The sequence below is a fragment of the Ananas comosus genome, linkage group 22 (assembly GCF_001540865.1).
Source record: "Ananas comosus cultivar F153 linkage group 22, ASM154086v1, whole genome shotgun sequence".
NCBI lineage: Eukaryota > Viridiplantae > Streptophyta > Magnoliopsida > Poales > Bromeliaceae > Ananas > Ananas comosus.
In genome coordinates, this window is record NC_033642.1 from 6,702,958 (window position 1) to 6,719,479 (window position 16,522).

The 16,522-nt window shown below is 38.2% G+C and overlaps 1 protein-coding gene across 2 annotated transcripts; it reads right to left on the reverse strand.

The window, feature by feature from the left end:
- On the reverse strand, positions 3,168-13,074 carry LOC109727004 (DNA-directed RNA polymerases IV and V subunit 2-like). 2 transcript variants are annotated; one of them, XM_020256851.1, is made up of 8 exons: positions 12,991-13,074; positions 9,820-10,333; positions 8,866-9,087; positions 7,248-8,128; positions 6,696-6,987; positions 5,517-6,464; positions 4,655-4,926; positions 3,168-4,083 (listed from the first exon to the last, which is right to left on the reverse strand). In XM_020256851.1, exons 2-8 carry the CDS (start codon positions 10,306-10,308, stop codon positions 3,582-3,584), a joined length of 3,606 nt encoding a protein of 1,201 aa, XP_020112440.1. In that variant the 5' UTR covers positions 10,309-10,333; positions 12,991-13,074; the 3' UTR covers positions 3,168-3,581. The 2 variants fall into 2 exon arrangements, with proteins under 2 accessions (XP_020112440.1, XP_020112441.1); XM_020256852.1 differs by lacking the exon at positions 12,991-13,074 and adding an exon at positions 11,387-11,721.

A 16,522-nucleotide genomic window follows, 5' to 3' on the forward strand; every position in this document is an offset into this window, starting at 1 on the left:
GTGAATACGATCCGTACCGATGGGCACTTTAATTCTTGATATTAAAATTAGCTTCTTTACTACTATGACATTGGTAATCATCATGCTGAAACTCAGCTGATTGACAAGTAAAAATATTGATTGTTATATCCTTTTTCTATATCATACAACTAAATGATTATGAACAGCGCCGACTATAGCAAATACCATGTAAATAAAACAATAAGAAAACTATATATAAAATAAATACTCGAAATATATCACATTTACGCATTGCTATATATAGATCTGGCAGCAGTGGCATAAGATACAGCTTTCCTTCTCTATACCAAAAAAGAGTCAGCCAACTTGATGAGGGTTTATTAAAGGAACAGAAACATGTTGCTTGGCTTACAAAATTTACAGTAAGAATCACAATCACCAAAGCAAATCTACAGGGAAATGCCGGTCTCGGAGGAAAATCTATTGCCAGATTCCTCAAATAGAAATGACACGCAAAGATTTCCTCGGGCGGAATGAAAATTGGCCATTGCTTGCAACTTAATTTAAGGACTGATTTTCCTAACGGCAAGCACAATGTATGTGAATAATAGGTATCGGTCACATTCGTTTGGCTATAATCACAATAAAGTGGCCATAATCCACAGAATTAGAGATCAAAATTTCCCCAATCTTTCGCTACAAATTTACAATTGGGTTCTCAACCATTATGCACTGCTCAAAACTATTCCTCTCATTGACATGTTAAATTGGATGGAAATGCCTACATAATCAGTAGGGTGAATCTAAAAATTTGATCTACAAATTTAACCGAAAAAAAAAAAGATCTGTATTGAATCCTGGAGTCCAAGGGATTCGATCATAAAATTACAATTTCGGAGAGCAAATACAAACTAAGCTAAAAGGTGGCTTCGATTTTGCCCAAGAATAGTTTGTTTGTAATTCAATCGATCAAACAGGTATACAGAATTCCTGTGTTGATGGCAATGTTTGGTTTCTCCTCTCCTCGTATAAACAACAAAGTTGAAGCGGAAAGAACGGATCACGGTAGTGTACACAAAAACATACATAAATTCTGTCCAATTCAAATAAGAATCAAGAAATGAAGAGCCAACCGAGGCGGTAAAGGGCGAGGTTGGACAGGGTGAGGACGGACCCGGCGGTGGTAATCCACCACGAGAGGAACAAAGCGGCATCCTTTACGGGATCGGAGTAGCAGCGAAGGGTATGGGAGAAGGGGAGAGGGACGAAGAGGTTACCTGTGAGCTGGGAGAGGCCGAGGAGGAGGAGGGAGAGGAGGGGCGGGGCGAGGAGGTGGGCGGCGACGGCGCAGACGCGGCGGTCGTGGAGGAAGACCTTGGCGCGGGCGTAGGCGAGGTCGGGGGGGGCGCGGGGGGCGTGGCCGTAGAGGCGCTGGTACCAGGAAGGACTGGAGGGTAAGACCTTCGTTTTGGGGAGCGGCCGGAAGGGGAGAGGAGGAAGGAAAGGGATCGGGGCTGGGGTCGGTGGTAGGCGGCAGGGGTGAGGAGTTGGGGCAAAACGCCAAAACCTTCGTCTTCGTTTTGGGGAGGCGAGGGGGCGATTCGAATTTCCAGAAGTTTTTTTTTTTTTTTTTTTTTCGAGCCAAGAAGAGCGGGCGGAGGAGGCGGCGGGGGAGCGGAGGAGGAAAGAGGAGGGCGACGGCGACGGCGACGGCGGCGGGGATGTGGGATGGGGATGGGGAGGAGGGGATCAAGAGGAAGGCGAGGGAGAAGAGGAGGGGGAGAGAGGAGAGGGAGGGGAGGAGGAGGAAGGGGAGGAGGAGGAGGAGGAGGAGGGAGAGGGAAGCGGAGAGGAAGGGGAGAGGGTGGGGAAGAAGAGGGAGGAGGAGGAGGGAAGGAGAAGGAGGAGGAAAGGAGAGTGGAAGGAGGGAGCTGGGGCGGGAGTGGAGGTCGGAGAGGAGAAGCGGGAGGGCGGAGGAGCTGGTGCTGGTGCTGTGAGGAAGGCTGGTGCTGGTGTGGGGTGGTGGGGGGGAGAGCGCGGGGGAGTCTGGGAGGATGCCGGCGGCGACGACGGAGCTGGAATCGGACATGCTTTTGCTGCCCGACTGGATCGCAAGAGGGGGAGGGGGATGGGGGAAGTGATCCAGATCTGGTTTTTGAGTTTGCTTTTTCTTTTTCTTTTTCTTTTTTTTTTCGGGCAATCTTTTTTCCACACTGTAATTTTAAAAAATTACACTAAATTTTAACTATTCTATGATTTAACTCTTTTATTTTATTATTTTGCAGTTCCAAAAATTATACTATACTTAAAAAAATTTTATTTTACTATCCTATTTGATAGTTTATTTTTTAATAAAAATAAAAATATATGGTAGTTAAATATAATTTTTCGAATCATATGGATAAATTATAGTTTACCTTCTTTTTAATTTTTATTTTTCGGAGTGAGTGCGGCCAGGTTTATAATACTGTAATTTAATAATTTTGCTCATCTAAAATCTAGAACTAACACTCCAGTGTAATAATTTTTTCTGTTTTTTTTTTTTTTTTTATGTTGTAGACTTAGCTTGCGTGCGCGCTAACCAAACGCAGCTTCGTTCTCGAAGCTGTGTCTCCACAAGCTTTCAAGTTTTTTATCACAACGATGTTTGCCTCAGCTACACTCCACTCCACTAATTTTGTCATGGATTCTTATCATGCCTACTAACTATTCTGCATTTTCGCTACTTTGTTGGTGCTCAGTATCTATCAACCTTCTCCTTTCCCTGAACCCGCTCCCCAAACCTCTCTTTGCCCCGCACCCGAAACATATACACATAAAAACAACAAACAATGATACTTGAATTAATTCTAGCACTTCATTCTGCTCCACAGAGTTTAAATCGTCTTAGGATTCATCAAAAAGGGGGGAAAGAAAAAGAAAACACTATTCCGCTTATATCCAGTAAATAAAGAGACCAACACGAGTTCGACCGCTAATTACTTCATCTACACACCAATCTTCTCCAAACCTAAAATTAACGAAAAATTCTTGAAAAAATAATATAAACACACCAATCAGACGCATGAAAAACAATAACAACGACAACATGAATGGATTCAACTTGGGAAACGAGTAGGAACAGGAGAAAGAACTTAATTACATAGGTATTGAGTTGGCGAGCGCACGAAGCTAGACAAGTTGTAGTGCTTCAAATACTTGGGGGATAATCGAAGGTGTAATGTAGCATTTTTCTTTCACGAAACAAACCAACCAGTCCTTTTACATCAGTTGTTTCTTCCTTCCGACTCATTTTTGGATGCTAATGCGGATTCAGCGGAAAATCAATAATTGTAAACCAAATCCTTATCAAAGCACGCAATGAGAATGGCGTTGATAAATTATCGACAAATCCAAACCATGGCTAATTCTCAGTCTAATACAGGCCTAACTGTTAACTAGACGCGCATACACATTAGATGGGCTTTTCTCCGGTTCAGTTAATGGAGAGAGAGAACTATTTTGAATCACACAACAACTCAAAATCTCCCACCTAGCATAGATATATACAACCAGCTTAAATTTCTTTAATTAGCCACTAAAGTTAAGCATGATAAAGAGTTCACCTAGGGTTTTCTGACTCAGCAAACTTCAGTTTCAAACTTAAGGCAGATACCAGTGCTAAACAGCTCCTGGTAGAGCAGCTTCGCGCCGTAGGGCACATTGATCTTTACAATATTCTCAGCAGAGCGGCAGAAACCACAAAACGGGCCACGGATCTTCTTACCTCCTGGGACGGGCCGGAGGATGACGTTCGCGGCCCGCTTGCACGTCTGGCAAATGTGCATCTGAGAGAAGTCACTGAGCATGAAGAGCCGCTCATGGAGGTTTGCAGCCGCCCCGTGGGCGAGGAGGCAGTCGCGCTCCATCTCCCCGAATTTCACGCCGCCGAATCTCTTCCTATCGGCCACCGGCTGCCTCGTCAGCGGGTGGACTGGGCCCGTGTTTCTGAACTTCACCTTGTCTTCGGCCATGTGGATCAGCCGCTGATAAAAGGTGGGGCCCATGAAGATCATGGATCGCATCATTTCCCCAGTCCGACCGTTAAGAACCTTCTCGCTCCCCCACCTTGAATATCCAGCCCTGAAATACAAAGATCACAATTAACAATGGGAATTGGAGATCGTGCTAACAGTAAAATGTGCAATTGCAACCAAGGATTGTTCTCAAAGATCTAGAAGAAAAACTTTGTAGTAATCATATTAAGTGTTGCAAAGTTTTTTATTTAACAAAATAGGAATTAAAATTAGACTTCAGCTATACAAAATATAGCAAAAATAGAATCATAATAACCCGCCTAGTCAAGAGGTATCGAGTTTAGGTTTGTCATATGAAGCAAGGCATCCCAGGGCATCAATCTGTCTTTTGTTGTCATTATCCACGACAATATCATCACAGACAAAATAACAAATAATTTATCTGCCAAAATAACTCAGGTTAACAGTCAACCATGTGAATCATAGCATATACGCATACATGCATATCTGTTGGCATCAAAATGTGCTTTCATACTCCATGAGGACGTAACATTTCACTCGGCAGATCACAGTTACTCGTACCAGCAAACATGACAATGTCATAAAATCACATGGTCAATTAAGAGGAAATGAAATTAGTCTTTCATTTGTTATTTTTACATGTAAATTTGACTCGCCTGTGCAACTGCTCTGTGATAACATCAACAGAGGGAGTAGTGAATGGTGTGGCATATCTTGCTGAACCTCCACATGCTATCCCCTTTCCCAGAGCAGCTTCAAGAAGCTGGCCAGGAGTTTGCCGTGTTGGGAAGGCATGAGGATTAATCACAATATCAGGAACTATTCCTTGACGTGTAAATGGAAAATTTTCTTGAGACTCCAAGAACCCAACCACACCTTTCTGACCATGCATACTGGAAAACTTGTCTCCAAGACAGGGAGATCGAACCTGCAGGAAAGAGTCAAATCACACAAGAATGCCTTGTAGCGTATTCAAATAAACACTGCAAGTATAAACTGAAACAGCAATATTAGCTTGATCACGAAAATAAAGTTTACAAAGGGTATTAAATTTTTAGACAAACAAGAAACTAACAGAATTTGAGATGGTAGACATCCACCTAACTGCAGCTTCTTCCTACGAAGAGTAATAACATAACTTATCTGCTTCTAAATATCCACACAAAAATGCAGCGCTTTGGGAAGGAAAGAAAGAAAGAAAGAAAGAAAGAAATAAGAATGTATGACATGAAAGGTACTTCATACGTGAGAACAGGCAAGAGAATCATAAAGATTTGATATCATAAAGAGGATAACATGAGGATGAACCAAATTGACCATAAACCGTGATGGTTAATCCATACTTAAGAATATAAAACCATAGTAATATCAGATCAAATTGCTTGTAGAAAACTCGAGTATTAATGACCAACCTAAACTGAAGCTGAATAAGAAAATCTAGTTTTGAGAGTATATCCTACTTGATAGTATGAAAAGGAATATAATCTGAAAATTTGGTGGGACCATTTAAGAGATTACCTGTCTGAGAGTTACAACTGCAAAGTTTTTCCCTTCATCATTGGCAGAAAGAATAACTTTCTGCACCATCCCTTTTTCTGTATGTTTTAGCTTTATACTGTGATCTTCTCCCGATTCTGCAACTTTTCCTATGACAATGTCACCACTCTGGAGACTTGCACTGATGTATGGTAAGCCGTCATCGTCTAAACTGTCAACCCGCCCTTTCTTGCTTTGAGTTTTGCCAAAGTCAACCTTATCCTTCGGCTTCAGCCGATTCGTGAAATCCTTGTTTTCGACCTCAGCTTTGTAGCTTCTGAAATGTTCAGTGCGGAACATACCACGCTCTAGGGAAGTCCTATTCATGACCAAAGAATCCTCTTGGTTGTATCCCTGATGAACGTTGACAGCTACAATTGCATTCTGGCCATTGAAATATTCAGGTCGAGCAACATCATCTTTACGCCCAGGACTATAATCAGTCCTACCAAGGCAATCAGCTATCACTGTTTTGAACAGGGGCCTCTGCGGATAATAAAGCTGGTGTGACAAAGTGTCAACTCGGATGTTAGGATTTGTCGTTGAGAAGCCAATAGCCTGCTGAGAGTGCTTCTCAGACTGATACAGGACCCTTCGAGCAAAATTGTGGTTAGCGAAAGGAATAATTCCACAACTTAATCCCATTAGAAAAGATAGTTCAAGTTCACTATGGGAGTACTTAGGAATAGGCTCTCCTTTATCTCCTACAAAGAGATGCCTAACTCCCCATGCAGTTTGCAAGTCTTCCTCTTCTTCAACACCAATGAGTTCTATGATTTCTTGATCCATAAGATACTGGAAAGAGTACGATCCTCCTTTGAGATTTTTTATTTTCTTGAGATTATCAACCACAAGAAGGGGCCTCATAATCCTTCCCGCATCAGAAAATATACGTACTTCTTTTTGGTGCTTGTCCCTTTTGATTTCCACCTAAACAAAATTTGTGAGAGAAATCAACATTCAGGGTTTTTCATACTATTGGCCAGTATTAGAATCCAAGAACTGTGTTTAAAAGCAATAATATATCACATCATCAACTTTCTACATACAGTTCCCACAATTAGTAATCAGAAATCCACGCAAAGTTAAATATCTAACTTATACTCCACCACTTATACAATTATTAGAAATTTCAAGCTACATGGAGAAAGCAAGACCAACCTGTGCATGAATTACTTTGTTGCGACGCATGCATCTGAAACTTTCAACAAATGAACTTGGGTCTGCACAAACTCCTATCCAGTCCCCATTCAGGAAGACTTTATCCATTTTGGTTGTTGATGATAAAGGACTTTCGTCCAATTTCTCCATTCCGCAAGAAACCAATTTATCCAAGATTGGTTCCATTATTCTCGAGCTGACAATAGCAGTAACGGCCAAATTTTTGACAAGTCCACAATTTTCACCATCTGGAGTGGATAGAAAGCACAATTTACCCCAGTAGGACGGGTTTCTGCAGAGTCATTCTTCATCAATCAATTTTACTAAAATTACAAATTATTAACGAGAATACATCTCATATCAATGTAAACCAAAAAATAGAACCTTACATCGATGACACTGATTCTATCATTTTGTGTAAATTGACCAAGCAAAGAAAAAAAGAAAGTTCAGAAATAGCAACATCAGAATGGTAGGGGCGTGATATTTTGCTGTAAATAAATATAAAACCCATTTTCGAATTAAGAAAAAAAGAAACAGAAAACAACTTACGGGTATCTAGCATCTCCGGCCTTCCCTGCGTAAGCAACCTGTTGGCGCGTTTTCCTCAAATCAGACATCATTTGGAGAGGATTTGTTCTTCTAAGAGTTGCGACAATGCCTGATATTCTTTCAGTTCTCTTATATGGATGACACCACGCACCAGTTGAAAAGGCCCGGTTTATGCCATTTGTGATAATCGAGGCATCCCAATAACGTTCAATCAATTGCAAGTCGCGGTCCCCATATAAATCTCTCTGCATTGTCTTAACCATTCGCTTCTCAGCATGTCTAATATGTGCCCTCAATTCTCTCGCAAGCAGTTCACCAGCTAAATCCAATCTCTTGTTCCTGAAATCATCCTTGTTGTCGCACTTTCGTTTCCCAGAAAAGGCAAGTAAGAGGCATTTCACCATGTATCCAAGGGAAAGCGCTTTCTGGCGATGCCCACTAACACCAGGAAATAGGTACTTAGAAACATATTCGTCGAACGATTCGGACGGAGGAAATTTTGCATTTTTTATCTGCTCATTAATGTATTCACGAGCTTTGTCTTCTTTGCGGAAGCCCTCAAATTGCTCATCCGTCTCTTTTATCGTTGCTAGAAGTATGTTTACAATAGAAGCACTACAGTCTTCAAGATCGATCATCTCAAAAATCTCTTTATCAGATGATGCACCGAGGGCAAAGAACATTAACCATATAGGCGCTGTTGCGTACAAGAAATATAAGCTGATAACTCTTCGACCATTGGAACCTTCAGCCTTTGGCGACTCAAGAAGCTTTATATAGATTCTTTTTCTTTTTATTTCAGAAATATATGACACCGTCCAGACTGGCCTATCAGTTACCCAGAGCCTTGTTAAACATCTCTGCTCCTGAGCAATAAAGGTCTGCAGAGTAGAAAAGGAAAACAAACATTATAGCTCCGTTTGCACGATGCATCAAAGTGGAGAAACATGCCAGAAGACCATCTGATTACCAGAAAATAAAGTTTCTTAATTTTCATAAAATGGGGGATCTTTGGTATTTAACTAAATCTTAAAATGCCACCGGTATCCCCTTTCATAAATGTTCTTTCTCTTTAGTCTAAATTGCTGGAGCCCATGCTGACAAACCAATAAAGAAGAGCAAAAAAACAGCGTTATTCCAATAACTGCAACTCCTTTTTCTGTCAATAACTTCCAAATAGTGAAATCTGGTTAAAACATGTTAGAATCTTGACGCAAAATAGCTCATTTTAGTAAAAAGGAAGCTTCCAAATAGTGAAATTTGGTTAAGAAACATTCCAATGATTTTAATCAGAGTCTTGATGCTAGGGAGCTTCTTTTAGTATTAGGGGGCAAAAAGTTTTAGGTAATTTATTCCATGTATTGATTGCTAACATTATACTAGAACTTGTCATATTTAAATTGAGCTAAGGAGAAAAATTGACATGCAGTCTGATTCCAAACCAAGATAAAGTGAAGACGCAAATCTTGTCCAAACTGTCAAATGAGGAAAAACGGAAAATATAAACCTTTAATGAACATAAAAAATGAGTTCCGAAGGATGCACGATAAGATAATGCAAAACAAGTAATTCATCTGGCAAGTAGGCAGTTGATAGCAGAGATTTGATACAATAGTACCTTCTCCATTCCTTTGATCAAAAAGTAGCCACCAGAATCAAAAAGGCAATCACTTTTCCCAAGCGTGTTCAGCCAACAAAGATTCGATCTCACCATTACAGGCAACCTTCCTATGGTAATCTCCTTCTTTTCATCAGCCCACACCCTCTTGTGAACGGATTGGTCCTTCCCCGACTGGTCCTTCCCCGACTTAGCTTTGTCACTTTTCTCATGTGAATAGACCTGTATATATAATGCCTCTTAATACAGAATGTCAAAAAACCATAATAATATCATGCCAAGCAAAATGCACACCTTAAATTAATGAGGGCTGAAAAGTTAAAAAAAGCACAATCTACTATCATAGGAAATATCTGTACTACAAAATACAATACCGTGTAACGAAAGCACAAACAATAATATGGGTTCTTGAAGGTGATAGCTTTTAATTGGGATAAAAGATGAGCACAATGAAAGAAATTATTAAATTATCAGGCTAACATACAGTTTCCTACATTCGAAAAGAAAAAAGATAGATACTTAATGTTTGCCATCAAACTTCACCAACCCTTGATATTGGAATTTAGGTCCTAGGGACATCGATTCTCTGATGCCAAGCTTTTTCACAATGATACATCAGAATAACAGTATGATTAATCTGACATAGTAAAATCCTAGGATTCTAGGTAAATTAAACCTAGATGGAGGTTTCAGCTTCTTCCAAATGATCCTGCAAAAATAGAAAGTGCACAAACAGGAAAGTCTACAAAGGAGTTCAATCTTTGCATAGTGATCAAAGTATCGTAAGAACCCATGGCAAGCACATGCAGATGCATTGCTGTTTCCCAACAAGTACACAATATCTTTATTTGTAGCCAAATAGAGTTACATGAAACACCAAATGTACAGTTAAACTAGATGGCATGACAAACAAAAAGAACACAGAATTTACAAAAAGAACACAGTGTTGCCGACCTGAACCCGAACTTCCACTTTCATTTGTGAAGAATATGTCATGTTTTGAAGGCGTGCATGTCTAGGAGTCAACTTCAGGCATTCCTCTTCATAATCATTCTTCCCGGACCAAAATACAGGTTTTTCCAGACTAACTTTTCCAAATGAGATGGTCGCATGTCTCCAAGCACTTCCCCCTTTCTTTGAAGGATCGTAGCCCGGCTCAACAGTTATTTCACCGAGAGAATCAAAAAGATCTTGAAGCCCATGGGCTATAAATTCATTGTAGGAATTTATCTGATGACTAATGAGACCCCAATCATTGAAGAACGCCCTTGCAGCTTCCTTGCAGAATTTCTCGAGACTTGCCACACTCATGTCAAGATTTTCCATGCTGCTTGAGGGAGAATCAATAGACATCGGTACAGAAGTAGAACATTTTCCCTTTCCGTTATCCTCAGGAAAGTCCATCTCCATGTCCGATAAATTAGGTGACTGTTCCTCCTCCATGGCTGACTCTAACAGTATCACTCTCCTGATGAATAAGGTAGAAAAAGATTTAACCTTTTTTGAGCAAAAAACAGCCTTTTCGCCTAATCTACCATGATGTTCAATTAGCAGTAGATGCTGAGTCTTCCCAATCCAACAAAAATAAATTTGCTAAGGGTCCGTTTTGTTCAACATAAACCTGTGAAAAATAAGTTCTCGTGGAAAAAAAATTTCGGTTGGGAAAAAAGTTTAACATTTTGCAGTGTTTGGTTTGTAGGGGGGAAAAACATAGTTTTCCATCAACATTTGTTTGGTTGAAAGAAAAAAATTCACATTTGTTTGGTTCGGTGGAAAAAAAAAAATGAAAAAAGTTTTATGCAGCTTGAATTTTCATTTTCCACCAAAAAACAGCAAAAAATGAAAACTTCAATTTTTCCCCAAACCCATAAAAATACTTTTTACAAGAAAATGTTTTAACATCAAACTAAACGAGCGGAGATACATTTTTCTTACTGAAAACAATTTTTCGGTTAATTTTACACTGAACCAAATGCCCCTAGACCAAATATCAAAAGGCTAAACCATTTCAACGCACAAACTATATGTATTTACCAATTAAAGACTAGGAATTAGACAAAGAGAGAGTGAAAGTTGTATTTCGTTTTTCCTTACTTATTCTCTGTTATAAAACCAGCATTAGTAAGAACTAAGAACTGCTACTTATTTCCAGTGCTAAACGTTAAGTCAAACACTGGTACGAGAAGCACTACATCAAAATGCCCCCAACTGCTACTTTCGTTAGCAAATCGGAGCTTCTGCTTCCATCAAACGCTATACTAGTTACCGCTGCTGCTGCCCTAGGATTACTCCCAGTTGCAGCCTCTATTAATATTACTTAGAAACTAGACGTGTAGCATAATCGTGAAAATGATAGCAGCAAACCACTTTCCTACGATCCTACCCACCTATAAATCGATCAAACAGCAATAAAATCATTCGGAAACCAAAATTAGAGCATCATTAGAGAGGTGCTTGGAGTGGCCTCAAAAATGGCGACCACATAAAATGGCGTGGAAACGAAGAGAGATTGGGATCGTACCTTTAACGGAGTCCTCGTATGAGGGAGTAGAGAGGTTCCTCGACCTAGTGAATGTTGACCATTAGGGATAGGGTTTGGTGTGGACGAGGCTTCGTCACAGGTGAAGAAAGAGAGAGACTACTGTTTCTCCTCTCGCTCTCTTCTTCTTTAGGGCGCGTTTGGTTCAAGTTATGTAATATTATAGGGTATTTCAACATATTCAGGTATTTTGGATTTCTAAATGAGATTACTATTGATACTGCATTAAAGCGTTTGATTTAATACAGTAATATAATGCTGGCATGCAGTGTTTATAGCATTACTATGTTTGGTTCAGTCTATAAAATTTAGTAATCCTAACAGAAAAGTATAGTCTTTTCCAAAATTGCCCTTGGGATCATTTGAATATTTTTTTTTTACATAATCAAAAATCATACAATAACAAATAAATTTCAATTTAGAAACTCATCTATAAACAAAATCATTAACCAAACATCACATAAAGGCACATTAACAACATAATATTAAATATATATTTTTCATTTTTAATATCAAATAGTACTATTACCAAGTTAAGAAATTAACAAAGCACCATATAGAATAAATATTTCATAGAGTCGAAACTTCCACACACATCATAATACCATCCAAAAGTGGAAGCTTAAACACTTACATTATAAAAATTTAAAAGTTCTTGCACTAAAAAAAGGCAAGCCAAAAAAGTCTAAACCCAACTATCCAACTCTAATAACACAATTTCTTCAATCATGTCCGCCTAAGATGCGGAAAATGTATTGCTTTCGGTAATGATCGGGCATGCACTAAAATGTGTGTAATTCTGTAGAATCACCCGTTAGGATTTCAGTGGCATCCATTATTTGCCTGTCCTCAAGTCCCTCGATCTTTAGTATCTCTTCAAACAACTTCTTCTTTATGGTCTCATTATTTGCCATGAATTGAAAGCAATTAGCAAGCTGACCTAAGTGCTCGTTGGCATCGTTAAATGAAATTCCAAGTGAACGCAAAGGTTGAACAAAATTGTTCATTGATCAAATCCTCTCCAAGTGGTGACTTTCGCTTCTTTGATTTTGTCAATGTGCCACCATTCGAAGTGTTTACTCGAGCTAAAAAACATCTCGACATCAGGATCTTAGGTGGATGCGTGTGTCATTAACTCTTCCTCTAGGGTTTTTATTTTTAACTAGGGTTTTTATTTTTAGGCCAACACATGATTAATTAGGGCACAAAAAACATATAAATTTTTCCCTAACAATCCAGGAAAAGGGAGATTTAAAAAAAAAAAAAAAAAAACGAGATCCAAAACTAGATTAATAAGAATCAAAAATACCAAAGTGCCTGTTAAGCATGTCCTGTAGAAAGATTGCAACTAACTGAAACAAGACATGGCTTCAGATCTGACGAAGTTGGCAACAGATATATAATCAATATGTGAAAAAGAGGCATAAACACTCCTTAAATCGACGAAAAAAGGAAAAAAAAAAAAAAAAAACCTCCAAATCGGATCTAGCTTCAGTTCGAAAAACATGGGTTTTAGCGAGAGAGGAAAGGTGATTAAATATGTATGCGAAAATGGCGAATGGAGGGTAGGAGATTGCGAAGATTACCTGCGAGGACGAAGCAGTGTTTCGTGCGAGAGAGAGTGAGAGCGGCGTGGAACAGAGAGAGGGAGAGGAGGGTAAAATTGTTATTTTACATATAATATGCAACTTTACCTCAGTAATCCGAGATACACACCCTACACAACCCCTTCGGTAGTATTTTCCGGGTATGTTTGGTTCAAAATTAACTTGACAGAATTACTGTTACAATTACTGTGCGTAGTTTATTTAGTATGTATTCTGATCAGTAATCTTGTATTATAAATGGTATAGGATTATACTGAAAATGTTACTGAGCGGGGGTGGGTATCTTATATTACAGTATGTTATTTTGCATGTATGTTAAAATTACAAGTTTGTCCCTCCAAACTGCAACGCTTTCAATACGTTATTTTTAAAATTTAAATTTAAATTTTTAATTTTTAATTTTTAATTTTTAATTTTTAATGTTCATATTTTAATTTCAACTTTTAATTTTTAAATATTAAATTTTTAATTTTTAATTTTTAAGTGTCAAGTTTCAAGTTCCAAATTTTATATTTTATATTTTATATTTTAAACTTCAAATATAAATTTTAAATTTAAATTTTATATTTTATATTTATATTTTATATTTCTAATTTTAAAATTTTTATAAATTTTATATTTATATTTTAAATTAAAATATTAAATTGTATGTTTTTGTTTAGATTTAAAATTTAAAATTTAAAATTTAGAATTAAAAAATAAAATATAAATTCAAATATTAAATTATTTAAAATAAAATTTAGTAAAAATTATTATTTGTAAATTGTAAAAAATAATTTGCCAAATATGACTAAAAATAATTTTGGAATAGATTACATTTTATTGTCAAAATTACTTAATTTTATAAACTGAATTAAACATAGTAATGCTATTTACACTACAATCCAACATTATATTACTGTATTAAACCAAACGCACTAATACAGCATCAGTAATAATCTCATTCAAAAATTCAAGATACCTGGATATGTTGAAATAACCTATAATGTTACATAACGCGAACCAAACGCGCTAGTGTAATCTTACGCCTTTTGTAATGCTGAAATATCGAACAAATTACATACCAAATAAACTAAATACAGTAATCCTGACAGAATTGCCTATAATCCAGTGCTAAACGTTAAGTCAAGCACGCGTACGAAAAGCATTACCTCAAAAATGCCCCAAACTGCTAATTTCATTAGCATATCGAAGCTTCTATTTCTATCAAGTGCTATACCAGTTATTGTTGCTGCTGCCTTAGGATTACTCTCAGTTGCAGCTTCTATTAATATTACTTAGAAACTAAACGTACAGCATGATCGTGAAAGTGATAGAAGCAAACCACTTTCCTATGATTCTACCCATCTCTAAATCGATTAAACAGCAATAACATCATTGGGAAACGAAAAAAAAATTTTTTTTTTTGAGAGATAGGTAGCACACTACCCGCTTCGTTTATTTCATTAAGAAATAAACTTAGCTGGAAATGTGAATCAACTAGGATTCGAACTTGGGACCTCGGGTACCAACCACCAAGTCCTTTGCCACTTGCTCTAGAGACGGTCGGTTGGGAAACGAAAATTAGTGCATCATTAGATAGGTGCTTGGAGTGGCCTAAAAAATGACAATCACACAAAATGGCGTGGAAACGAAAAGAGATTAGGGTCGTGCCTTTAACGGAGTCCTCGTATGAGGGAGTAGAGAGGCTCCTCGACCTAGTGAATGTCAACCATTAGGGTTAGGATTTGGTGTGGACGAGGCTTCGTCACTGTTTCTCTTCTCGTTGTCTTCTCCTTTAGGGGTGAGTGCCAAATAGGGAACTTTTATTTCCTTCCTCTTTTTATTTTTCGGAATGGGGGTTGCAAATAGGGAGAGGCACCAAAAAGGAGAGTAAGTGTACTGTATAATACTTATGTTACATCATCAATAATCAGCGAACTAAAAACCACTGGGTAAGTCCAGTGGTTCTACCTCTGGGAGAGGATCTCTGGAGTGGAGGAATCGAATCCCCCTTGGTGTGTTTCTCTCTAGGGGGATTTATTTTCCCACTCTCCCCGTTGTGGTGTATGTGCGTACGTGCGTGTGGGTTGGCCAACTTACCGGCTCTCTCTAATAAAAAAAATAATCAAAAAAAATAATCAGATAGGATATGTGAACAATCTAATTCATTAGGAACGTTGCATCAATCTGAGCTAGCATCATACAGTGGGTAGAGTATGGCTCCTAGTTGACGACTATTTTTTTTGTGGCATTATTTTGGCGGCTCTTATGAAAAAAAAATAAAAATTAATTATTGATGGCACTTTAAAATAATTGCCCTTAATAAATTAATTATTAAACTTATTTTTTTAGAAGTTGTACCGTCATATCAAAATTCCAAAAAAAAAATGCTAAACAAAAGGGTCTTTTTTTTCCTCCGCTGTAATACCGAACAGATTACATATTGGATGAACCAAACATAGTAATCTTGGCAGAATTACTCGTAATCCAGTGCTAAACATTAAGTCAAATACTAGTACAAGAAACACTACATCAAAATGCCCCTAACTGCTACTTTCGTTAGCAAATTGAAGCTTCTGCGTCCATCGAACGCTATACTAGTCACCGCTGCTGCTACCCTAGGATTACTCCCAGTTGCAGTCTCTATTAGTATTACTTAGAAACTAGACGTATAGCATGATCATGAAAATAATAGCAGCAAACTACTCTCCTACGATCCTACCCACCTCTAAATCGATCAAACAATAATAACATCATTCGGAAACCAAAATTAGAGCATTATTAGAGAGGTGCTTGGAGTGGCCTCAAAAATGGCAACCACACAAAATGGCGAGAAAACGAAGAGAGATTGGGTTCATACCTTTAACGGAGTCCTCGTATGAGGGAGTAGAGAGGCTCCTCGACCTAGTGAATGTCGATCATTTAGGTTAGGGTTTGGTGTGGACGAGGCTTTGTCAGAGGTGAAGAGGGAAAGACTATTGTTTCTCCTCTCGCTCTCTTTTTCTTTAGGCATGAGTGCCGAATAGGGAACTTCTTTTTTCCTTCCTCTTTTTATTTTTTTAGAAGCGGGGTTGCAAATAGAGAGAGGCACCAAAAAAAAAAGGAAGCGTACAATATAACACTTATGTTACATCATTAATAATTAGCCAACTAAAAACCACTGGATGAGTCCGGTGGTTCTACCTCTAGGAGAGGATCTCTAGAGTGGGGAAATCGAATCCCCTGTGGTGCATTTCTCTCTAGGAGGATTTAGTCCCTCACTCTCCCCGTTGTGGTGTGTGTGCGTGATAGTGCGGGTTGGCTTACCGGCTCTCTCTAATAATAAAAATAATTAAAAAAAATAATCAGATAGGATGTGTGAACAATCTAATTAATCATGAATGTTGCATTAGTCTGAACTAGCATCATACAGCGGGTAGAGTATGGCTTCTAGTTGATGACTGTATTTTTTATTGCACTATTTTGATGGCTCTTACAAAAAAAATAAATAAAAATTAATTATTGATCGCACTTTAAAATAATTGTCCTT

Coding starts and splice junctions, on each gene's coding strand:
- LOC109727004 (XM_020256851.1), bottom strand. CDS start 10,308: ATGGAGGAGGAACAGTCACCTAATTTATCGGACATGGAGATGGACTTT. Junction 9,088..9,819: donor AAGTGGAAGTTCGGGTTCAG/GTCGGCAACACT, acceptor TTATATATACAG/GTCTATTCACATGAGAAAAG. Junction 6,465..6,695: donor ACAAAGTAATTCATGCACAG/GTTGGTCTTGCT, acceptor AATTTTGTTTAG/GTGGAAATCAAAAGGGACAA.